Here is a 26486-nt window from a genome sequence, read left to right on the forward strand (position 1 = left end):
GTGACACACTGGCAGTGCAGTCTCTACAGAGGCCTTTGGTCACTGTGATTCTGTGTAAGATGTAAGGTCTCCCTGCATATCTCAAGTCACAACAAACTCAGATCAGTTTCCCATTCTCCTCCCCTACTCTTAACATTTTACAAACACTCCTCCATATTTCCAATAATGAGAATCAGGAATTAGACAATATCAACAAATGCTGCATAATTAAATTATCGAGTAGCGTAGGCTAGTTGCTGTATAAGTGTTTTTATCTTTATTTGGATTGAAGACTTTTTTTTTTTTATAACTCACCTGTAAGTAAAGAATGTGTTGTCTTTACCAGAATTATATAAATATGGCTGCTGGGGGGGGGGGGGGGGAGTCTCTGTTCCTTTACCTACTATGAAGTTCACCTTTTGTCTTACTCACCCTGTGGCCTTGGATGCCAGTGCAGAGCTCCTGGACAGCCTGGCATTGACTTCAATGATGACATACTCCAGGGAGGTGGGATGCAGAGCAAACTGAATGTTACATTCGCCAACAATGCCCAAGTGGCGGACCACCTTAATGGAACATGATCTCAGCATCTGAGCCTCCTCGTTGGAGAGGGTCTGGCAGGGAGCCACCACAATGGAATCGCCTGATCATCAAAACAAAATGACTTAGCTGTGGCAAGTGACAAATACATAGGGCAAGCAGATGGAGCCTCACTGCTTACAAGGATATCTACAGTTCTGTCCAGTGTTGCTCGTTTTAATTATCCCAGCAAAGTGGTCTGAATTTTTTTTTTCTATTATTATTTAGCAATGCAATTCACTACCTTTATAAAGATTGTTTCTAGAGTAGATTCCACAAATGGTTCCCTAAACACTGTACTATTTAATTTTTACCAATTGTTTTAATTTGCATTTGAAAGCATGTTCAGGTCTTGTAATCTTATTGGGCTCAATAGACACAAGCAAATAACTTTGACTGTAAGTTTAAAAAATATATTAAGACTAGTAAAAAGAAAAATGTTCCATTGTCCACAAAGTCTTCTAGACTAATCACATTATGGGCTGATGAATGTGAGATCTCCAGGGGTCATGAGCAAGAGAAGGATGCCTGCACAGGAAAGAGTTTCTGTTACAGATAAAAATCTTCAATAAGTAGAAATGACAGTAAAGAAACTGCTACAAGAAAAATGTGCCATACAGGACAGTTAAATAGTGTTTTGGCAAAATATAATAGCTTTTCTCTTATTTGTTTATGAAAGCTTTTGCTACTGTAAACCATAAATTAAAAACAGAAAAGAGTTTCTATGGTAACAATCATTTGCTCAGAAATAATAGCTCTGCACAGTGATGGATTTAGGTTTTTGCTGCCCCTAGGCACTGTTGGTTCTGTCGCATGCCGCCACCCCCCCCCCCCCCCCCCCCAAACACACACACACACAGACACACACACACGCATACTCTCCTGCCCCCCACCCGTCCAAAGGAAGGCTGGAAAACAGGGAGCAAGAGGTCTAAGACATAACCCCGCAGTTTCCTGCAGCAGTGCAGAGATAGATTCTGTGACAGAATTAAATTCTACATTATTTCAGCAAATATTTCCAACTTATACATTACATTATACAAATAAAGAAGTTTCCAACCTTGCTTGTGTCTGTCTAATTTATTTTGTTTTTACTGCATTAGGAAAAAGGGGATCTCAAGAATCAGCAGAGAAAGGAGAGGGTGAGAGGACCAGGGATTGGGGAGACAAGAAGGACTATTGGGCATTGGAGAGAGAAGAGGGAGAAGGACCATGAAGAGAGCGAAGACTGGGGATGGAGGGGAATAAAAGGAGAGAGAGAACCAGGGATGGGCAGATGGGAGATATTAAAGCAAGAGGGGAAAGACAGGGAGAGGATTGGCAATCTAGGATGAGGGAAGAGGAGGAAGAAGAGGAAAGCTATAGGAATGGGGAAGAGGAGGAGACGTGGGGATTGGAGAAGTTCCTGAATCTGGGGGGATAGAATCCAAGATCTTGGAAGGGAGAGTTCAGATGACAGGGAGCAAGGTGTTGTTGCTGAGCTCCAGTCCTGCTCCCCCTTTGCATCTCCATACCCACTTTAACCTCCCACTTAGTCTGGCACACATACACACTCACGAGGCAGAAATCCTCTCTCTCTCTCTCATACACACAAGCAGTGCCCCCATCAGATTCCCCTCAGTGTTGTACACAAGTTTGTGTCATCCAGTCATCCCCACTTACCCCCAAGACCTCTCCTCACTCCCAAATGAACCTCTTCTTATCTCCTCCTAACTCCCCCACATGATCCCCCTTTGTTCTGTCTGCTGAAGGATCACACCCTCCCCTGTTCTCTGCAGACTGCCTGGCATGGGAGGGGTTGCAGCAGGAAGCAGAGAAGCAGAGAGAGGCCTGTTCTCTGCTGGGTGAGAATCATTTCAGTCAGGAGGCTGCAAATCTTCAGCTGGTCTGATGCTCCCAGATCTTTGCCACCCTAGGCACGGGTCTACTTTGCTAATTGGGAAGTCCAGTCCTGGAACCGCAGCAAGAATGTAGGATCTATGTCTAAAACTTCCACTAAGTTCATAATGTTCCAGTTAGTCAGTCAGTGATTATTTCTGCCTCTTTAGAAATTTGCTTCCAAATAATAACTCTCTTACCTGCAGTTGTCCTTGGAATTTCTAATATAAAGATAATCGAAGTTTGTCTTACCTGTATGAACTCCCATAGCATCAATATTTTCCATGTTACAGACAGTGACACAGTTATCAGCTGCATCCCTCACTACTTCATATTCAATTTCCTTCCAGCCCACCACAGACTGCTCCACAAGAATTTGATTGGTCATTGCAAATGCCTAAGGATGAGAGGGTTAAGAACATAAGAAATTGCCATGCTGGGTCGGACCAAGGGTCCATCAAGCCCAGCATCCTGTTTCCAACAGAGGCCAAAACTAGGCCACAAGAACCTGGCAATTACCCAAACACTAAGAAGATCCCATGCTACTGATGCAATTAATAGCAGTAGCTATTCCCTAAGTAAAATTGATTAATAGCCATTAATCAATTGGTTGAAGGAATCAAACAGAAGAAACAGAAAAGAAAAGAGATCCAGTCCTTGAATATAGACCACCAAATCTTAAAAGCCTCTTGAGGGTTTAGAGGTGCTTTGACTCCATTCCAGTGATGAGCCAGCACAAAATTCTCAATCCCTATCATTATGAGGGTAATTTTTAAGGTGGAAAGGGAGGGTCTCAATGACACAACGGGGATCTTGGTGTTGGAACTAGTCTTCATGTTGAGGTCAGGGCTTTGAAAGAAGTTCATGACTTGTTATTGGGGGGACTAGATCTTGAAGAGAGTTCAGAACTTGACGATAGAAGTATCCAGTCTTCTGCAGAGGGGGAGAATCTGCTCATAATAGGGGCTAACTGCCTGGCCCTTTCACTTTGGGCGAGTTTGCATGGGGGATTTCAAGATGCAGTTAGACACTTCAAGGCCTTACCATACACAATAAATATTTAATATCTACTCTGAGGCAGATGTTACATTTTAGGCCTCAGCAACAAGCATGAATGAAATAGTGCATGGAGCCCCTTCTTTGACCAGTTAAATGTGTGTGCCTTGCAAATTTGAGCACTCATATCTAGCTAGTCAGCAGAGAGGAGGGGGCTTTTATTTAACCAATTAGATTTATGTGGTTATAACCATGAAAATATTTTGAATATCTATCCCAGTCTGTGGGACAATATGATTTATAATAATAAGATACAAATATAAATATTTTAAATTGGCTATATCACAGGACAGCAAGATATGTAATAATACGACATATCGCTTTTGTGAAATGCATTTTTAATAAGTTATAAAATAATGTTTAAGAACAATATATTTTATGGTGGTTTGGTGCTAAATAATGTTTCTGATACATTTTAATTGTGCTTTTTAGGATTTTTCCCTAACTAAAAATTGGAACAATCCAATTAGTTTAGAATGATTATTTCTGAAAAGTGACATTTTTCTCAATGTCAGCGTAATTTCAACCTCACCCAGTCAGTCAAGTTACTTGGTTTCATTTTTACTTATTTTATTAATGAGATCAGATTAATATATAAATTCAGCAAACATAAATCATAAATTCCTAGATTGTAGAATCTAACAGAATTGCTAAAATCAGAACCCTTAATAGATCACTACTGCTTTCAACTAAAGGATTACCTTTGTAGCAAGATCTATCAGTTTTTCTTTGTCAGGACACAGGCCTGATCCAAGTCCACCCAAAGCATAGGCTGACCGAATCATGACTGGGTAACCAATCTTGTCTGCTGCTTGCAAAGCATCATCCACCTGGAAATAGAAAAAAATTCATCTCACATTGTAAAAAAATGTAAAATCAGATCTGAAGTATCTACATTTCTAATTGATGAATAGTGACTGGTTAATGAGATCCCCACCACCACCACCCTCCGTAGCAATGGCCAGATTATAGGGTAGCAACCAAGGCCAGTGATTGTGCTATACTGATTTATTGCTCAGTGCAAAAGACAGATTGGGGGGATGAATTACAGCTTGTGTCTTCTATTTAAAACATAGTATCTGAAATCAAGTGGGTCAATGCCAGCAGGTTTGTGGTAGCTGAGTACCAGCAAAGCCATGTGGATCGAGGCGGCCTTGTCAGTTTTGGTCGCTGTTTAGATTATTACAAAGCTTGGTGTAAAACATGGGGTAGCTAGGGGGGAGATGAAATTGTCGAACTAAGTATAGGAACTTACAGTATATTTATTTATTTTATTTATTTATTTAGAGTTTTTCTATACCGGCATTCGTGAATAGAAACCACATCATGCCGGTTTACATATAACAAGGGGGTGAGAACAAAAAAATGGAACATAAACAAGTGCAATACATCAAAAGTTACATTACAACAAGGGTCATATAACTGGGGAGAGAATTAGAGTAAGATAACCGAGCAGTTAGGATTAATTATTTACATTATATTGTGAAGTCTCTTATAAAAAAGTTGCTATCATTCAATTGGGATTATTGAATCCCAATATAATCATGCTGCTGGAACAGTAGAAACCCCAAGAGGAAGGAGGCAACAAAAACTGACTAGAAGAAGCAGCAATAGCCTACAAATGATCTAGCTTTTGCGGCTGACAGCTGGGATATATCCTTAGCAATATGGAGCAGAATAACTAGGCAGAGTGGTAATACAATGTCCTCTTGCTGCATTTATAAAATACTGAGGTAAAACCAAACTTATGTAAAAAATAAATGTCAAGGAGACTCTGATCCTGGCATCCATATACTACAACATGTTAACATGCACATTAATTACCCCATATTCCACGGGGGGGGGGGGGCCTGAGCAAGCTTTCTTTCTTTTTTGTTAACTTATAAAATATTATTAACAAATAAGTGCTTCTGCCTTACAGATCCCACTGAGAGAATTTATTGTCTTATGCATTGATCAATCTAATGCCTCATGAGCCATGCTTCCAAGAACTATAGAATCTGAACAGTCAACAGTCCAAGACTTCAACTTAATTACCGATTCCACTGCAAAGCTGGGAGCAATCCTCTCCTGGATCTCGTTCAACTTATCTGAAAACAGTTGCCTGTCTTCGGTGGCCATAATAGATTCAACTGAAGTTCCCAGCACCTTCACACCATATTCCTTCAGAATCCCTCGTTTGAACAGCTCCACACCTGCAAGAGGAAGGTAGGACAAGAACTAGTAATGTGTCGAGCACTGAACATTAAAATGTATTCTTCATCATCCCAATATTAAAATGCAACTGGTCAATCAACTTCATTGTACAAAAATAAATACATATTCAGGGATAAAATTACTTTAAAAAAATCAGAGAAAAATGATGGGCCTTGTTTTTTTATATTGAAATTTTTATTTTATATTGAAATTTTCAAAATACAATAAATCAAAAATCACACTCTATTACAGCATCTATACCAAAAACTTGACAATAATCCAAAAATCTTATTTAAAATGCATATAAAAACATAATTCCTAAAACTTTATGGTTAAAACTTAATAAATATTGATTTTATTAATCCATATCCGAGAAACAGAGAATGCTAATTCTTTACAATTTCATAAATCATGATAAGCAAATGTTGCCATCAAAATCAATCATAAAGTTTATTTATTTATTTATTTAACACTTTTCTATACCGACCTTCATGAAAAATTTCATATCAGATCGGTTTACATGTAACAAAGGGTATAACTTAAACAAGAACAATTCACTAGAAGCGGAAGTTACATATAACAAGGGTAGATAACTTGGAGGCTAGGCTAGTCAGAGGTATAGGACAGTATAACTGAAGAGAACTAGAAAAGGCAATGAAACAAAAGAAACGGCGGCTTAATTATAATGTCTAAACATAGCGTGGCGTTAGCCGGTAAAGCATAGTCCTGTCCAGTTGACAATTAATGGCTTAGAAAGTTAGGGGAAGGCCTGGAGGAAGAGCCAGGTCTTAAGTTTTTTGCAGAAAGTTCGAAGGCAAGGTTCTAGTCTGAGGTTGTCCAAGTGTTACAGTTTTCAAGGGCCTAGACTGTTTTTAAGATTTTAGAGAATACATGTTTTTGTTTACATTCGGAGCCCCAGTTGTTTCAAATGGCCTGGCACTTACTATAATCAAATACATCTAAGCTATTACTTACCACAGTTAAGGGCAGTCTGACCACCCATGCCTAGAATTAACCCATCTGGTCGCTCAGCTTTGATGACCTCTGTGACAAACTGAGGAGTTATAGGGAGGAAATACACAGTGTCGGCCTGCTTTATGCCCACTTCATTTGTCTGCACCGAGGCAATATTGGGGTTCATGAGCACCGTTTTCACATTTTCTTCCTGCGAATGAAATTGCACATCAGAGCTTCATAGTGATAGTAATAAATTGCAATATTTATCATTCACAGAAGGCAGAGATATTCTTCAGTACTGAGCGAGGAACAGTGGCAAGGCCAAAGAAGAGGTATATAGCATCTCACCTTCATAGCTTTAACGGCCTGCGACCCAGAGTAATCAAACTCGCCAGCCTGACCGATGGAGAGACCTCCAGAGCCAAGAATGAGAATTTTAGAAACCTGTCAAAAGGGAAAAAATAAATTACAAGAATCTTAAAGGTGAACTTTAAAAGCCCAATGCGCACATTAATTAGGGGATGTGCGAATATATCAGGCTCGTACGCGTCGATAGAATTTTAAAAGCCGCTGAGATATGCGCATAGTCCCCGGAAGATGCTCATCTCAGGAGTTTTGAAAAAGAGGCAGGGCGGGATGGGGTCTGGGCAGAGCATGGGCGTTTCAGGGCGTGAACCTGAGACGTGCGCATAAATACTTACACGATCCGGTGCGTGAAGGCCCCCTGCCATGTAACTTAATTCTGCTATGGATGGCGTGCAAGTTAAAAAACGAAGAAAGATAGGCAGATCTGTGGGGATAACTGGGGGGGGGGGGGGGTTGATGGCTGTTAAACTAGGGGGGTTTGGAGGACCTATCTCTTAATTGGGCGAACTGGTAAAACTGGGAAGTAGCATCGGCGCATGCCCTTTTATGCTGTAGAAGCGGCATTTGCACGCACATGCGTGCACCCACTTAAAATTCGGTGCACATCTGCACGCGGCCAAGGCCATTTTATAACACGCACGCATATACGCACCCAACTTATTAAAAAACTGCATCCCTGGGTGAGCGCGCCTGCGTGCTGTTTTGAAAGTTACCGTCCTTGTGAGTAACCCCAGGCCTGTAATACGTACTGTGGCCATTTACTGTAATTGCAGCAATCACCATAACAGCCTGGGCTCAGACCAACAAATGACAACATGAAAAACCTTCTTTAGACCTTTTTTTGTTTTATTTTTAGAGGTTTTTCTAAGGGTTTTTTCCTGTCATTTTGAGCTCTGATGGAGGAGGATAATGAAACTGTATTTCTCAGGGGTAATTAGTGATGAGGGCATGGTGAAATCCAACACATTTCTTAGTACTTTAATTTCTTTTGTGGTTTTAAAAGGCCTTAGAAGAATTTGTACAACTTTCCCAAACATTTAGCAGCAGAGCCTGCGCGACTTTCCCTTACCTGAGCGTCCATGGCTCGGGTACATTCAGCAAGTACCAGCATGATGCCTCAGTGTTTGACTTGCTTCTTCTGTCCTGCCCTATAGGACAGCCCATTTTTAAGTTTCCAGATTTAATACTTGTCCTGTCCGGTTATTCTTTTAAAGGGCAATTTTCAAAGCTATTTACCTAGGTAAACTGACCTCTAAAAATTGCCTTCTTCTGCCCAGGTAAAAGTACACCCGGCCCTCGCCCTAAATCAGGTCCTTGCCACTAGAAATCTGCCCTTTACATTGCTTTGCATTTTTCCACTTAACCTCTAGTATGGGGTTAAAGGTAATGTGCACTGTTGCAGAGATCTATTTTGGGAATTTGCCTATCTCTTTAAGGAAATATGTGGGAGAGGACCTCTAGGAGGTGTCGTGCCCTGTTCCAATATAAGATTGTACTCGAAGGGTGTGTGTGGGTGATTTTTTATTTTTTGAGGTGATGCCATGCCAAGAAATGTGATTTGTAATCTACAAGGGCCAGGTGTCCATGGAACTCAAAGTACCATCACTAGGCTCCTAGATAGTGCCCAGCGGCAGCCCAGGGTGAGCTTATGGACCACAATGGCTTTGTGGGAATGTAAACGCTGTATGGCTGGAGAGAAGAATTCTGGGAGGGGCTGTAGGTACTGAATATCATCATATAAGGAAGGACTAAGCTACTAAAATTGATCATGATGCAGATTGTATTTTTATTCAAACTTTGTCTTACTATTTAATTTTATTATTTGAATTTTTGATTTTGTTTATTATTATTGTAAACCGCTTTGCTCAATCTTGTATTGGTAAAACGGTATATAAATATTTTAAATAAATAAATAAAATGCAAACCGGCCAGAAACTATAAAGCATACTTGGTTTTGTTTTGTTGTAACATTCCAATGAATTTCATCCATTTTTTGTGGTTTCTGTACATTTTTTTCCGTTAACTGCTGAAAATCCCAGAAAAGAAAAGAAAAGTTTCTATCCTTTGAACAAACCTTTGCGGGTGAGACTGCTTAAACCCAGGGAATAGCTCTGTAATTGTGAGTCTGTCATTCAAAGGAAGTGAAGAGTGAAGGACTTTGTGGTTTTTTGGGGGTGTAGCCAGATGGTTCACAGAGGGGCACAGGGATGTGAATTTGTTTGAAAACAAAATGAAAAATGCAACAAAACACGCTTATTTTCGTTTCATTCTGTTTTCAAACAAAACAAAAAATAATCCTGCCGAAATTCAGATTTTTTTTGTTTTTATTCATTTGCGCTATTTGCATATAGGTGCACTATTTGCCAAAATGAATAAATGAATACATAAACAAATAAAACCCCAATAAAACAAAATTTGGATGAAAACTTCCCCGAATGAAACAGCATGAAAGGAAGTTTTTTGGCCTGCATACTCCTAGACAGGAGTATTTGAAGTTATTTCCCTGTCCAGTTTTAGGTAGGAGGAGTTAAACATGATACATATGTTCAATTTTCAAATGTGTGCATTCTATTTTGGCCCTACTTGGCACAAGTAGCAAGTACAAAATATGTGTGCACTTTTAGTGCACATAGGGCTTGAATTACTAAGGCTTTTTCCCCATTTTGTGGCTATGGAATAAAAGCATAGTAAGTGAGGCCCAAAGTATGATGCAGCTAATTTTGAAAAGGAACCAATGCAAGTAGTTTCCCTTTAAAAACTGGCTGCAGTGTACCTGCTAAAAGTGCCTGCATATATTGCAAACAGCATGGGCTACTCAAAATTGCCCCATTAATGTTCTTTAGTTCTGCTGGTCCTCTCAGTCATGGGGTAGATTTTAAAAATTTGCGCGATCGCATACTTTTGTTCACGCACCAGGCATGAACAAAAGTACGCTGGATTTTATAAGATAAGCGCGTAGCCGCTCGTATCTTATAAAATCTGGGGTCGGCGTGCGCAAGGGGGTGCACATTTGCACCCCCTTGTAAATCCGGCCGGATTTACACGTGCAGGGCATTTAAAATCCGCCCCTCTGAATTTAGGTTGCTTTTTTATGGAAGTGTCTTCAGATAAAAATCTGTTTTCATCTCTTTCAAAGTCCCAAAATATCTTTTTAATCTCCATGGAATCAATAGATTTTCTGAGTGATTATACTTCTTTAGATGACTAATAAGAATGTCCCAGTTCTGTTCTATTCTAGCTTAGAACCATGTCTAAAAAGCCACCTAAAGCAAGCATCTTCCTGGCTTTTCCTATGCCATATGACACTTTGATTAGTGATCTACTGGACCTTTTTAAATTGTTTTTGGAGGTGGCTGAAATCACTGTTCCCCACAAGCATACCCAAGTCATTGTTAAATAATCTGATAAAGCAGTTCTCATCCCATCCTGTTTCTTCATTTCAGTGTTCAACTGTCTTGCAGCGATTGTATACCGTTCAGCTTCCACAATGCAAGACTGTTATTTTTGGGTAACACACCATTTCAGTTTTATGCTTCTTGTAGAAGGCTTGTGAATTGAACCTCCATGAAGAGCATTGAATCATGGATGCATCTGAATAAGTGCTGTGCTGGCAGAGGGATGCTCTTAAAGGTCAAGCAGAAGGAAGAAAGAAAAAGAAAGCTATTTTGCCAAAAGTATAAAGCTGGGGAATTCCCCTTCTAGAGAGTCCATAAAGAGAGATATCTATGCATTTGTTAGAGTCTCGTTAAACATACTCGTGAACAGCTTTCAGAGTTGGCACAGTAATGTGGTTTTTCATGCCCCTCCGAATCCCAGTTGCAACATTTTATCTTCTTTTGCTACGGTAGCTCATTATGAAACCACTAATGCTTGGTGCACGAGAAATCTTTAGAATTCTAAGCTTGCCCTATTTATTTTGCATAGGCAGATTGAGAAATGTGCTCATTTCATAGAACTCTTCTAGTGACAGATCAATTTCCTACTACACATCGCACTGTATTAGGTAGCCACGTACTCATGGTTGATCTGGTGCACAATATATGGGCATTTCTTTTAATCATTGTGATGAGTTCTGCAAGAACTGATGCTATCCAGAACTGAGTAAACAAGCAGCATGCTTTGTTTTGCTTTCAACAGAGACAATATACACTTAAGAAATATATAAAAGGAAAACCAAAATCAGATATACTTACATCAACCCTGGAAGACTCAAGTGCCGGCTTAGGCATTACAGAAGCAAGGGTGGTTCCTTTGCCCTTGTTTATCATTGACATGAACACATCGAAAAGAAACTGAAAATATCAAGGAAATCAAAGTTACTTTTGGAATGTGAAGCACTGAGCCATCCAGGCCACTGAGAGCAAGGAAACAAATCTTTGAGAACATTTTCTTTACAAGCCTAACCTTGCTAATGTTCAGATGGCCCTACAGCCGGGTGACACACGTTTGATTATTAATAACAACTTGCATTTTTACTGAGCCACTATCCCAGGATGTTTTATGGGTATAATACTTCAAAAGCATGCATACGGTCATCTCTGCGAAAGAAACTCAAGCTACCAATGTTGAGCTGCACTAGGGCTGCTAAAGAAAGAAGAAGAAATGATGTTCTATTTATGTTTCCCGGGAAGAAATATTAACAGAAATGAAAAGTAAAACACTGCTATATCACTGGGCTTTTACAGAAGTGAGACCTAAGACCCGATTCACTTTTGGTTCTTCTCCCCCCCCCCCCCCCCCAAGAAAAAAAAAAGCTTAGTAAATCAGGCAAATAATGTGTGTAATTTGTGGTATCATGTTAGAATAAAATTGCTGGATTGTGCATTAAAACAGTTGATACAAAGGAAAATATTTTCAATCTGATTATATCACCTCCCGCAATGCTCATGAGCGCCAGCTGAGCAAAATGGTAATTCTCCTTTGGAATTCTTAGTGGCGTCATATATTTTTTGTAATTGTTGTTGCCATTCCATGCATTCATGCATTTCTTCTGATAATGCACAGGGAGGGTCCCCTTTCAAAGGGGCTGCAGCGGGGTAAAGTAGGGCTTCACCCACAGAAATACCCCTTTAGGAAATAGCACGACCGATGCTCACAGAAAATACTGAGAGCATGCACTGCATGCTTACACACAGTCCAGGCAAGGTAAGGACTGGCGTGCATCCTTTTTCACTTTCAGAAGTAGGATGATAACGTTGAAACAAGTGCATGTGCGCCCACCTAGGCTGAAATTTTTAAATCGTCCATGCAAGTGCGTGCATATGTGTACTCCTAATGTCAAGCATTTACATGAGCATCTGATAATCGGGCACGTTCCTTGGGAATTGTCAGCTTTTACGTGCACAAAGTGAGGTAATTTTATAACCTGCACGCATGAAGGAAATGACCAGTTTAACCAGTTCATCCACCAGTTTGTCTAGTCTCTCTCTAGGTCATCAAGACCTCGCCTGGTTCTTTAGACTGCACGCCCCCCCAGTTTCCCCAGATCCCTCACACAGTCCATATTTGGCTATAAATTGTTTTACTCAGACTTCCATCTCATAAATAGCAGACTATACTTGGCTGCGCATAGGTTGGCCCTGCCCCGGCAAGCCCTTGTCCCGCCCCTTTTCTCAAGAGGGAAAAAATGTGCACATTGGTATTTGCACGAATATGTGCGGTGTTTATAAAACACAGAATAAGCGTTATATGCATGCACATCTCCAACTATTTGCGCACCCAGCACTTTTAAAATTCACCCAAAAGCAGGTAAATTCCACTGGGGAAACTACCCGCAGACACGTGAGCTGGTACTTTTCTTTTCCTGGGATAATTTTCAAAACAAATGTGCCTGCACACTTGCACTTTGAAAATTAGTGAAACGGCTGTAGGCATAAAGCACCCACAGAATTTACACTAACAATTACCCCCCCCACCTCCCCCCACCCCCCCGGATGTGCGGACCTTTATGCACAAAGGGGAGAGACCTTCCAAGGGGTGGAATCTCAGCACGGTTGGGAATTACATGCATGCTTTTTGATTTTAAAATGTATGCATTTCAAAATCTCTTGGCAAAACCATGCGCACCAAATTTCAAGTATAATTGTGTGCACGTAGCTTTGACGTTACAAAATGACCTCGGTTAGGTACATCCCTAACTTCCCACTTTGATGTAAATTCCACATGTATTTTTTCCCTGCAGGTTTTGCATCAATTTTCAGAAAGAAAGAATGCGTAAACGTTTAGCCATGTAACGGGTGGGTAATTTTCAGACAGCTCTTTTACTCAGGGAAATCGGTGTTACCCAGGGAAAAAGCTTATGAAAACTGTCCTCATGGAATACATATGTGTAGGAATATGTACAATATAAATTATAGATTGGCAATGATTTATTGCAAAGCAGCACTAAAGACTGCAAGAATTTTGCAGCTTTCTTTCGTGAGAAAATTGTCATTTTGACTAATGAGTTTGATTCAGATCTCCATCTAGAGAATGATAGGTTTCCATTAGATGATGTCCAGTGGGATAACTTCACATCCGTCTCAACAACTGAGATAAAGGCTCATATAACAAATCTGAATAACTCTGGTTGTCTTTTAAATCCATGTTTTACATTAATAATGAAGGGACTGCGCAAGGAACTTGCTTCTCCCATTGCTACCCTTGTAAATCAGTCCCTGTCAGAGAATCATTTTCCCAATTCTCTCAGACGGGCAAGTGTGCAAACTCTTTTGAAGAAGCCCACAGGTGATCAGAGTGAGCCAGCAAATTATAGCCCTATATCCTCTCTTCCATTCCTGTGCAAGATAATTGAAGGAATAATATAAAAACAAATAAAGGATACTTTTTAGATGAGCATAAGGTATTTATATCATCAACAGTTTAATTTTAGAACAAACTACAGGTCTGACACTTTATTAGTAGCTAGTCTGAATATTTTTCGTAGGGGTTTTGATGCTGGAAGGCAACTTTTGTTGATATGTTTTGACATTTTGTCAGCTTTTGACACCCTGAATCATGAGTTGCTATCAACTCAACTTTCTGATTTAGGAATTCATGAATGGTACTCTCTTGGTTTTGATCCTTTCTTACTGATAGGGTGCAGAGAGTTTACCATAAGTAGCTCATTTTCATTTTGCTTTCTATTGGAGACCAGAATTCCTCAGAGGTCTGCGCTCTCCGTTATGTTGTTTAATATTTACAGAAGACCTATCTGTAGGATACTGGCAGACTTGGTAGTCATCTATCAAATTTTTGCTGATGATATTCCGTCTGCAATTTCTATCATGGATTTGATTGATGATACATAGGGAGGATAAATTTAAAACAAGCGTACACATGCCCATATACAAGGCTATATGGACGCGAGCACATCTGCATATCACATGTATTGTATATTTTGCATGCAGATGCACATACACCATATAAAATACGCTTAAATCTACCCATGTTTGCATAGCTAAAAGATACACGGTGTGTATTTTCAACATAGATGAACAAGCAGTGTTCTTGAGACTTATGCGGCTGTTTGGCAACAAAGTTGATACCCGGAAAAGAAAAAATTTATCCGGATAAGTAGAACAAATCTCCTATACATGAGTATTTGTGCCCCTAATTTTAAGCATTTACACATGTAGATTTCACTCACATATTTTCTTTGGCTCGTCAGCTTTTATGCACGTAAATCTTCAAATTTTGTAACATGCATGCGAAAAGCAGAGTTGCTTATCTGTAACAGGTGTTCTCCGAGGACAGCATGATACATGGGTGACATCATCAGATGTAGCCCTGATGTGGAAAACTTATTTCAAAGTTTCTAGAACTTTGACTAGGCACACTGAGCATGCCCAGCATGCCCTATACCATGCGTGCACGCGGGGTCCCTCTCCAGTCTTGTAACATAGAGTTATAATTAAAACAAAAAATAGGAGAATTCCAACTCTGCGGAGTGGTCGTTGAGTTTCATGAGTTCTAACATCCTGCTCGCAAGTGCGCCACTGATGCTGCCATAACTCTGACAGAATGAGCCTTGACATGACTCCCAGGATGCAGCCCCGCCTGGGCATAACAGAAGGAGATACAATCTGCTAGCCAGCTGGATAGTGTCTGTTTGGCAACAGCAATGCCTATTGCCTAACCTATTCTTGACAAAAGAAATAAAAAAACTGGGAAGACTGTCTAGGGGCTTCTGTCCACTCCAGATGGAAGGCTAAGGCACGCTTGCAGTCCAAACTGTGCAGTACTTGTTTGCCTTGGTGTAAATGGGGACTGGGAAAGAATATTGGCTGGACGATTAGCTGGTTAAGATGGATGTTCACCACCACCTTAGGCAAGAATTTAGGGTGTGTATCCAAGACCACCCTGTCATGATAAAACTTAGTATAAGGTGGATAAGTCACTAAGGCCTGGAGCTCACTGACCCTCTGCACTGACCTTCCAGGTCAGATACTTCAGGTCAAAAGGAGCTTTCATCAGCTGAGCTGACACCACATTGAGGTCCCAAGACACAGCGGGAGGACTTAGGAGAGGCTTCAATTGAAGGAGGCCCTACATGAAACGTACAACTATAGATTGTACAGAGATGGATGTACCATCTACATCGCCAATTGCACTGAGATGAACTGTAACAGAATTGGTTTTTAAGCCAGCTTCCGATAGGTGTAGAAGGTAATCCAGCAGTTTTTATGTGGGGCAGGAGAATAGATCTAGTGCCTTCTGTTCAGTCCATAGGACTTTCTAGAGGAAGGCCTTCTGGTAGCCATCAGGACACAAGACACATCTTCTGAAAGATCAAGCAGCTGCAGGAATAACCTCTCAACATCCAGGCTGTGAGCAAAAGGGTCTGGAAGTTGGAATGCTACAGCCTGCCTTGATTTTGTGTGATGAGATCTGGGGAAGTCCTAGATCAGTCTCTGGATGGACAACTCCTGAAGGAGTGGAAACCAGACCTGTCTCAGCCAATGAGGGGATATGAGAATCATAATCCTTCTGTCCTTCCGAAGCTTCAAGAGAGTCTTTGCCACTAAGGAACTCGGAGGATACACATACAGAAGACCTTTCCTAATGATGGGCAAGGGTGTCTAAGACTGGTTTGCCATATGACCTGTACAGGGTGCAGAACCAAGGCACCTTCCTGTTGAAGGGAGATGTGAACAGATTTGTGTCTGGGTTCTCCCAGAGGCAGAATATATGATTTGCTACCCCCTGGTTCATTGACCACTCATGGGGTCTCTGAAGGCTCAACTCAGCCTGCCGCTACCATGTACCTGACCATTTCAGTCAGGTACATGGCCCTGAGCACCATCCCAGGTGACAAGATCCATAACCAGATCTGGACTGCTTCCTGACACAGAAGATATGATCCTGTGTCTCCCTGCTTGTTGACTTACTACATGGCTACTTGATGGTTGATGTGGATCAGGCAACTTTGTTGGACAGTCGATCTCTGATAGCCCATGGTGCGTACCTGATCACCCGAAGCCGTAGGAAGTTGATTTGACAAGAATGTTAGAACGTTCCTGGGCGGACCAGAGACACTGAGTGCTGAGCCCATCTACATGAACTCCCCACCCCAGGTTAGGACAATGGTTAGGATAATTTGGGTAGGGGACTTTGAAATGAGATCCCCCATTCCAGATTTGAAAGTACCCACCACCAGGACAATGAGTCCCGGAGAGATTTGGATGCAATTCTGGAGGCACTGAGTCCACTGGGCTCTGCACTTGTGTAAACGTGCCAAGGGAGTGACATGGATGGATATAGCCATATGGCCCAACCACCTCAATATGTACCAGACTGATACCTCACTCTGTTGGATCTCTGAAGCAATGGTCATCAAGGTAATGGCCCTCTGGCAAAGCAGGAAGGCCTTGGCCTGAGCCATGTCTAGCAGGGCTCCATTGAAGTCCAATTGAAGTAATGGATTGAGATTGGAATTTGGGTAGTTGAGAATGAACCCTAGTGACTCCAGTACCCAGATGGTCAAGCACATGGACCTGGTGGCCCCTGCCTGAGACATGCTCTTGACTAGACAATTGTCCAGATGCGGAAAAACATGCACTCCCCACCTGCGGAGGTGCACCACTTTCATGGCTAGGCATTTTGTGAAGATGAGTGGGGCTGACATGAGCCCAAACAGCAGCGCTTAGTACTGGAAGTGCTGTTTTCCTACCACAAATGTATATTTTTTGCCTGAGCATTTAAAGTTGTTTCTTGAATCCCGGAAACGAGCTCTTCAAAGCTCCTCTCCGATATTAAGTCCCATAACCTAGGTATATAAAATAGTGGGTAGGATGCATGAGATAATTTCAGACAATGTTATTTCTTCTTTGCTGTATTAGCTCCTAATTTCTTAATTCTTTCATATCCAAATTTCAGCCTCTTAGTGGTCTAAGTTAGAAAGAATGATTACTAATGGATATGTATTATAACTTGTTAAAAAAATGTTTTCTTTATTTCTGTGCAAAGTTTATTGCTTTGTAAATTTATTGGAAATGCTAATAAAAAAAAAAAAAAAAGTTGAAGACTGATGGGAGAGCAACAAAGAGTGAAATACACAAGAGGACCCTGTCTGTGTAATTTTCCTTTATTTCCATACTTCCATAATAAGCGAAACTGTGCAAAAATACTACGTAGGGTTTTTTTTTTTTAATGGTAATACTTTGAAATTAGCACAGTTTTAGGGTCACCACCATGTTGGTTTGTTAACACTGGAAACCTAAAGTCAGCCTTTACAAGACACAATTCCTATCTTTTTCAATCTCAAATAAATGAATTTAATTTCAGGTCAGAGATTTTGGAGGGATGAAATCAAAACATAGGATAATGGGCACTCTTTCTGACTGCCTTTCCTGCCAGTTCAGTAATCTAAAAATCTTTTTTTTTTTTACTAGCAGTGCTGCTTCAGAGAGGAGGGAAAGTCTCCAGGATGTCCTTTATTCCCCCTTTCCTTATCCCCTTCCCTCTTTACGAACAGAAAACGTCCTACACCTTTCACAGATACGTTTTAATAAAGGAAATTTGAGGAGGAAAAACCTTCATTTGCGCAAACCCTTCCTGTGCGCGGCTTTTCCAGACCCGCGTTTAGAATGCTGCCCACCCTCCCAGCAGGTTCCCCCACATAACCCCACCTTCCCAGGGGGATGCAGAACCCAAAGTATAATGCACCTCGGTGTCAGATGGTCCTGAATTGCCCTCTGGATGGAATTGGGCTGTGAAGATGGGTTTTGTCTCATGCATTATGCCCTGTGAAGGAGATAAAGAAACTGCAGTTAGCAAACCATTGGGTTATGATATGTACTTATGCAGTGCATGAGAATGGGTTCTATTTGTCCATTTCCTCTCTACGTCCCCCAATCCATACACCTTTTTAATCAAACAGTAGGACTCTGAAACTAACATATAAAAATCAACTCAATGCCAGCAGGGATCAGCCAAACTACTGATTTGCATATAAAAAAAAGGTTCACTCTACTTTTATCTCATCTGTAACGTGTTTTCAACACGGTTACTTCCATTGCTTCTGAATATTAATCAGTTACAGATTATTGATTACATGCACTATAGAGAAATGAGTTCCAGAGTGTCGATTATTTTTCTAGAGGGTATTCCACCACTGATTACAATTGGGTTGCAATAGTACCAAAATATGTCAGACCTTGATGTGGTACAACCAGAAATGTATTATTTATTTATTTTATTTATTTTAGTTTTTTCTATACCAGCATTCGTGAGAGTATCACATCATGCCGGTTTACAATAAACAGGGGGTGTGATAAAAGTTACAGTAAAATAAACAAATAACAGGTGCTGAACAAAAACAATTACAGTTACAATAAAACAAGGAAAAGTACAACTAGGAGCAGAGAAAGGTGATAGGGATTTAACAGAATATATTAACCAAACTTTAACAGAATGCAGTTACAGAATTTATGGTATTTACTACAATATGTCATTTGCCATTTTGTAGTTTTCTGCGTAAGGGTAATGACTGGAAGTTGGTTAGAGGTGAGTTAAGATTTATCACATGCAGAGTCAGACCAGAGCCTATTCTGAAAAATCTTTCGCCCTAACAGGGAAAAAAAAAGTCTTGTAGGAAAATGAGGGAGATTTTGAGCTATATTCAAAGAATAACTGGCACAATGCGGAAAAATAAATAGTAAGAAAGTCTTATTCTGTTTAACTATAAAGATTAATTAGAGAATGAACTGGATTGCAAGTAATTTACTACAACTAGCCTATTTTAGCAGCTACAGCTGTTTACAGTTAATCCAAACTAGTTGTGATTGACAATGGTATCCTGGGGAAAGAATTCATATTTGTACCTCATTGGTTTGATCATTGATGTTCACAAAAAGAGGTTTCCAGCCAGCGGGGAGGGAGTTGGCATCAACCCCATAGCTGTGGTTTTGAGCTGTAATGAAGGCTTGTCCATACATCAAGTTCACTACTGGCTGGTTCTGACCTCTGAAGAGACAGTAAAGAAAAGAGCCCAGCAATGAGTCAGGCCATAAGCAGCAGCCCCAATCCCATAAATGGTATATCCACCACAGCCTGATAAAATCAGTAAAGTAGAAAATAAAAGATTTTGCTATTATCAAAAGAGCGGGAAAACTATTTCTGAACAGAGTTCCGTGAACTTTATATACATAGGGCTAGGAATTTAATTATAGAAAAAAATATGAACATTTTTCAGCTGTTGAAACTAGATATATTTGCATACTTTTTTATTTTGCACAGAAAAATGTACCCATGTATGTTGGGCATATGGTAATACAAACAACTTTGAATCACAACCAAGTTTCTGTACTATTTCAAAACACTCGGGCAGATTTTAAAACCTACATGCACGGCCTACATTTGTACGTGCTACCCGGCACGCACAAATGTACGCCCGATTTTATAACATGTGCGCGCAGTCGCGCACATGTTATAAAATGTGGGGTCGGCGCGCTCAAGGGGGTGCATACTAGTGCACCTTGCGCGCGCCAAGCCCTAGGGGAGCCCCGATGGCTTTCCCTGTTCCCTCCGAGGCCGCTCCGAAATCAGAGTGGCCTTGGAGAGAACTTTTCTTTGGCCCCCCCACCTTCCCCTCCCTTCCCCTATCTAACCCGTCCCACCAGCCCTACCTAAATCCCCCCCACACCTTTATTTTGTAAGTTACGCCTCTGGCAGGCGTAACTTGCGCACGCCAGCCACTTGGCCGGCGCGCGATCCCCTGGGACAGCAGCAAATGGCCAATGTGCCAGAGGCCTCAGTCCTGCCCCCGCCCCCGGACTGGCGCTCCGCCCCATCCTGCCCCTTTCACAAAGCCCCAGGACATGCGCGTGTCGCCGGGCCTATACAAAATAGATTCAGGGCACACAGGAGCAGTTACGAGCGTAACCCTTTTAAAATCCGCCCCTCAGTCTACCACTGTGCATTTTCTGGTGATAGGTGATATTATTCGCAAATAAATTAAATGGTTGAAATATCACAAGTTTGAAACTTATGAATAGCTAAGGTTAAGGCTTTGATGACTGACACTACTGTTCACAAATTTCAAACCTGTGCAAATTCACCCCTTTCATTTGTTTGTGATTCACACAGACTGTCTGACTGGACAGTAAGCAGAGGCAAATGAAATCACTTGTAGACAAAAATGCACAGTTTTGAAAAGTACAGAAAATTTGTTGTGATACAAATTTATTTCTAGGATTAAAAAAAAATCTTTCCATTTGTTAATAAATAGAAGCTGTGTTTCTGCTCACTTCATGCAAGAAGTTCCAATCAATTCAGGACTAGGAATCTTTTTAATCACCTGAGGCAAAGATATTGCTTAGAAGGAGAAGACAGAAAGCTTCCCTCCTTCATATTACTCATCCATGAGACATACTGTACTATATCATCTACCAATCTAATGCAAGAGATGGTTTATCACTTGGCCACATATGTCACTTGTATCACAATCACACTATTTATTTATTTATTTGGTTGAGTTATATTCCACATATTCCACAGTTTACTGCAGATTACATTAAAAACCATTCACAATATAAGTGCAATTCTACTTTACTGCGCAGTTTATATAGTTTAAGATGATGCTCGGCCAATCAGATTGCACAACTGATTACGCATTATTTCTTAATTATAAATAATAATAGTGCTGAAGCAAACTGGCCATGAGGTACTACCACAATACTGTTGATGAGGCAGCTTAAAGTTAGTTTCAACTAAAATTTAAAGCAGTTATAAAACATTGGATAATAATAAAAGTCTAGCTAGTCTATTATTCGAGTTATATTCTTCTAAGACACAATAATATTGTGCAGCACACTTTTTTAAAAAAATGGTATAGGTTGGGGTTTTTTTCCTGTACTAATGTCAGAATCTCTCTCAGTTTCATGTTCTGTGGTTCTGGTCAGCACAGCACTTGCAGGGCACAATTGTCACCCCTTACAGCTACAGTAAAATGAACCGCCCCTAAGCCTTGCACCAACATGTAGTATTAGAAAGCAAGTGATTTGCTTCTTACCTATTTGCCATGGGCATCTTGAAGGTTTTCCCACCAGCTGCTAATGCAGCAATTTCATTCCCCTTACTGACCCCAAACACTGGCTCTTTACGATCACTCTTGAAGACCTAAAGTAAGATTAGGAAGGAGACTTTTTAATATTAAGGCAATTTAATAATCCAAAAAAAAAAAAAAGGATTCATGGGACCCCTGAGCAGCTCCTCAAGATGAGTGCAAAAGAGAAACAAAGAATTTCAATTTTTTTAAATATCTAAGAACATAAAAGAAAATCTCTTTATAATAAACATCTGACATGCAATAGGTTTTTTGCAGTAGGATAATCCCAAATGTAGAAGAAAGAGTTGAAATTTCCTATTTAATATATACCTGAAACAAGCAGATATAAGTAATGATGAATAAACTATATGCACATATACATTTATGTCTTAGATTTTGTGATATAAATGTAATTATGCCCTCTATGCATTTGCACAAAAGTTTCCACTGAAAAGGTGTAATATCAATGTGAAATATAATCTCCAACACCTTCAGAGTCTGAGCTCCTTATATATACTTTATAATTATTTTTTGAAATTTTTAATTGCAAACTAAGCTAAACAGCCAAGAAAAGAAAGTTCCAAAAATTAATTCAATAAATATATGGATGAGGTGGCAGGTTTCATATATTCCAAAGCAAAAATTCCACTCAGAAATCAATTTCATATACCATATCTGGAAATCATATGTTAGTGAGAGATGGGAGGAAAGGACCTCAGAAATACAGTCATATCTTGTTACACGAACTTAGTATGTCATGGTTCATTATAATCATCGGTCAAAAACCTCCATCCTTCCTAAGATCTTCAAACAATCCTCATTTAAATTTATTATCTTCTTATCGATATCTTATTCATGTTATAAATAAAAAACGGAAACTTGTCTTCATAATTCAACAATTTTTTTTCATTTTTTCTTTAAAAATAGGAACTTGTCTTTTATGAAACAATCTCCTGCGTTTCCCTTCAAACGCTAAGGGCCAAATTTTAAGACCTACACGTGGGCATAGATTTGTGCACGCAACCTGGCGCGCACAAATCTACGCCAGATTTTATAACATGCGCACGCAGCCTCGCTCATGTTATAAAATCCAGGGTCGGCGCATGCAAGGGGATCACTTTTGCACCTTGCGTGCGCTGAGCCCTAGGGGAGCCCCGATGACTTTCCCCGTTCCCTCCGAGGCTGCTCCAAAATCGGAGTGGCCTCGGAGGGAACTTTCCTTTCGTCCCCACCACCTTCCCCTCCCTTCCCCTATCTAACCCACCCCCCAGCCCTACCTAAATCCCCCCTACCTTTATTATTTAAGTTGTGCCTGCCTCTGGGCAGGCGTAGGTTGCTCGATCCCCCAGCCTAGCAGGCCTTCAGAGGCCTCTGGCCGCGCCCCCGCCAAGCCCCTTTTTTTGAGCCCCGGGACATACGTGCGTCCCGGGGCTTGCGCGTATCACCGAGTCTATGCAAAATAGGCTGGCGTACGCAGGAGGGGTTTAAAAGGGTTACGCGCGTAACCCTTTTAAAATCCGCCCCTAAAGGTGTCTGGACACAAACCGCCACTGGGAACTTAACTTTTATGTGACAGTCCTCTGCAGTTCCCTCCAGATGCTTAAAGTATCCAGGGTTTTGACAGATGATTATAACGAACCATGACATACTAAGTTAGTGTAACAAGATATGTCTGTATTTCTAAGGTCCTTTCCTCCCATCTCTCACAAACATAAGAATTCCAGATATGGTATATGAAATTGATTTTTCAGTGGAAGGATTGGTATGGGATTCATTTTTTTCTTTCACTGGCCCGTTGTTTTGGTTTGAGGTTTCATATATTCAACCCTACTGCCTGTTAATGATATTAACTTATTTTAATCATCAATCTCATCCGTGGAAGAGAGAAGTGTCCGGTTCATTCGGGAGATCTTATGTGTATCAGCTGTATGATGATTGACATCCCCTGAGGAAAGACTTTTTGTCCGAAATGTAGTCTCGTTGGGAGGGCAGTAAGCTTCTTTTGAGTCGGTGCACAATGTATTGAACTATAAATTATTTCAGTGTTATTCAACATCTATTCACTCTCTCAAATCAAGAAATGAACAGACTGCGTAAATCTTGTATAATCTTTGTAGAAATTTAACCCATAGTTTTAAGTGATGTGCACATTTTTTAAATGCTGTAAAAAAAGACACAAAAATTATTTAAAAGCTGTAGACGTTGTACACACCTAGCAAGTTAGCCTGTGGCGATTGATGATTAAAATAAATTTAAATCATTATTGGGCAGTAATGTTGAATATATGAAACCTGCCACCTCGTCCATATATGTATTTATTGAATTAATTTTTTGAACCTTCTTTTATTGGTTGTTTAGCTTAGTTTGCATTTTAAAATTTCAAAAAATAATTAAAACGTATATATATAGAGAGCTCAGACTCTAAAGGTGTTGGAGATATTTCACTTCTATGCATTTGGACATAAAAGTGAAAATTTAGTTCAAAATGATATTGCCCTTAGAACAACATGTCCTCCCCAGCGTTTGCTCACTATCAATTCATCCCATTGTATCATCAGATTTTACACATTTTCTGTATATGAACTGTGTTAGCATCATGGGTGAAAAATGTGGAAGTGTGGTGGATACAAACCAACAGTAATTGAGAAGTCCATCGACAAAGATCTAGCTGCAATTTGACAAAAGATTCCCATTTTAACTCCTAACCAAAAATATTTCCTGCCTAAGTAAGGCTAACAGGTTTTTAGAAAACTACAACCCTAGTAAAATGAAATTCAGCAGTTCTGCTAAGCACATATAAATGTGAAATATGATGTGCTGTGGAAAACAGAAAAAAAAAAAAAAAAAAGCTCTGTCTATACATTGAACACTTAGAGACACTCAATAGACAAATAATTGTATGGAGTTGAACGGAAATGCATATTAGAAGTGACCATGCTCTTACCTTCCTAAGATTCTGTATCAGTGGCTCTGCCAGTTCTGGGTTCCCAGGTCCACTTGTGATGAAGAGACCATCATACTCCATCTTCGAAAAGTCATGGTTCCAGGGAATTAAATTCACCTCAGCTCCTCGCTAGCAAAGAGAAACAAAATAGAATAAGATTGTGGAACTGGCTGAACATCCCTAACTTTTTTTAAGAGAACATCTATTACTGGGGTTACAAACAGACCGCCATCCTGAAATTTTAGAGCTGCTTTTATCAGAAGCAAGCACATGATGCCACTCTTGTTAGCATGCGCCTGTAGCATCTGCAGTGTGCTTAAGAACATACGTCTCAGAACCTCCTATTGTCTGATTTTGTCACATTCACAACTGGGATCAGAGAATGTGGTTTAAACAGTGAACACTTTGTCTAGAATGGTCAGTGAAAATGTGAGGCTTTGGAGAAGGAAATATAAACTTGAAGGGGTACATTTTTGAAGATTTGGTTTCCTTTTAACCCACCTAAGTCAGCCATACTTTCATAATGCATGGTCTTTTGGCTGCATAGAAAAGCAGCATTATGGCAGGGAGGCCTTTTGGAGGCAGGTTTGGAAACTATGTTGTAAGGTCCCTGTCCCGATCTGGTCCTGGAAACAAGGGCTCATGGGGAGGCTCATGGACAAGAGCAGGCCCCCTGACCTCCTGGGGTTCCCACACAGGAGGGAATGAAGTCTCTTTTTCATGTAGGGATTTTTCCTTCTTCTACTCATCAGCCCGATCAAAAGCACAAAAAATCACCACATTGACTCCAAAGAAGTTGTTCAAAATAAAAGTTCTTTACTGTCAATGATGGCAGGAAAAACAAAGCTGAAAGAAATGAATCACAATTGCTAGTGCACCAAACAGCATCACAAAGTCCAAAACAGCCAAAAAATATATAAATTCTCAGTTACTTACAGAAACATTAACAACTGCCCTCCCTAACCAAGTCAGCTTTTTTGATAGCAACCCTCTTCCCTTGGGTCTCCCAGGTACCTGCTCTAATGGCAGCTCTCCTCCTTTCTCTCAGCAGCTTCTCCCACTCCAGAAAGTCTCTGGCTGAGACATCTTTCAACCAGGGACTTCTCAGACCTCCTTTCTTAGTTAGGCAGTTTCTTGTAACCCAAAATGCCCACCAAGGACAAAAGTCCTCTCTCAATGAACACTGCACCAAAACATCTCTCAAGACAAATGAGGCAATTCAAACACCTCTGCTTCTTGATAGCTTCTACTCTTCAGGTCCCTTAGGATCCTCCTGGTTGAATCTCAGGACCTTTTTACTCCCTGTTAAGTACTAGGCATCCCGACCTTGGGCCCAGTTGCTTTCCACTGGACAGGAATTCTTCTTTTCCAGACACTCCTCAGCCATGAATCAGAACCACTCGTAGTACTTTCTCTGTTCAAGGAAAGATTCGCACTAGCACCACTCCGTGGGGAGGTGGCATCCTCAGACTGCAGATGGCAGGCTATCTTTTCCGGACTCTCTCTCAGGACTTTGTTTGTCTCCATCTCCTCTTGTATCACATGGTTTATTAAACCAAAGACTTTGTTTGTCTCCATCTCCTCTTGTATCACATGGTTTATTAAACCAAAGACCACTCCCACTGCAGAGTGTCAAACCTCCTAACACACTCCCAGCTACACTGCCTTCACTAGTATGGGCAGGGGCTGTTGAGACCACTGAATCTAAGTTAACAAAGGGCAACTCATCTAGAAAGGGGAAAATGTGGGGCTTCCCCTTTCACAAATATATTGACTTTCCTCAAAAACCTACGCTTGCTGCACGCATCCTGCTAAATCAGCTACTTAACACCATCAAATTTAAGTGTGTAAGCCTATGCAAATACACAGCTACCATGTGTTTGAAAAGTGGCTCGATTTTTGCAAACTTAAAAGTGTATTTGTATTTTTCCAATTATATGCCATATTGAAAATTTATTCCTAAGTGTAATTTTAAATTAAAATAATTTTAAGGGCCTGATTTAC

The 26486-nt window shown here is 40.5% G+C and overlaps 1 protein-coding gene across 1 annotated transcript in view; it reads right to left on the reverse strand.

Annotated features, from left to right (window-relative positions):
- The window catches only part of CPS1 (carbamoyl-phosphate synthase 1), a 163590-nt gene that overhangs the window by 90206 nt on the left and 46898 nt on the right, over nt 1-26486 (reverse strand). The window contains exons 8-18 of the mRNA XM_029606134.1: nt 24483-24611; nt 21503-21609; nt 19314-19455; nt 18157-18234; nt 11205-11303; nt 6994-7089; nt 6664-6853; nt 5530-5687; nt 4194-4322; nt 2689-2833; nt 412-622 (exon numbers count right to left, since the gene is read on the reverse strand). Of these exons, the coding sequence (XP_029461994.1) occupies nt 412-622; nt 2689-2833; nt 4194-4322; nt 5530-5687; nt 6664-6853; nt 6994-7089; nt 11205-11303; nt 18157-18234; nt 19314-19455; nt 21503-21609; nt 24483-24611 (1484 nt within the window). The remainder of the gene's footprint in view (nt 1-411; nt 623-2688; nt 2834-4193; nt 4323-5529; nt 5688-6663; nt 6854-6993; nt 7090-11204; nt 11304-18156; nt 18235-19313; nt 19456-21502; nt 21610-24482; nt 24612-26486) is intronic.

The sequence above is a fragment of the Rhinatrema bivittatum genome, chromosome 6 (genome assembly GCF_901001135.1).
Source record: "Rhinatrema bivittatum chromosome 6, aRhiBiv1.1, whole genome shotgun sequence".
Classification (NCBI taxonomy): Eukaryota; Metazoa; Chordata; class Amphibia; order Gymnophiona; family Rhinatrematidae; genus Rhinatrema; species Rhinatrema bivittatum.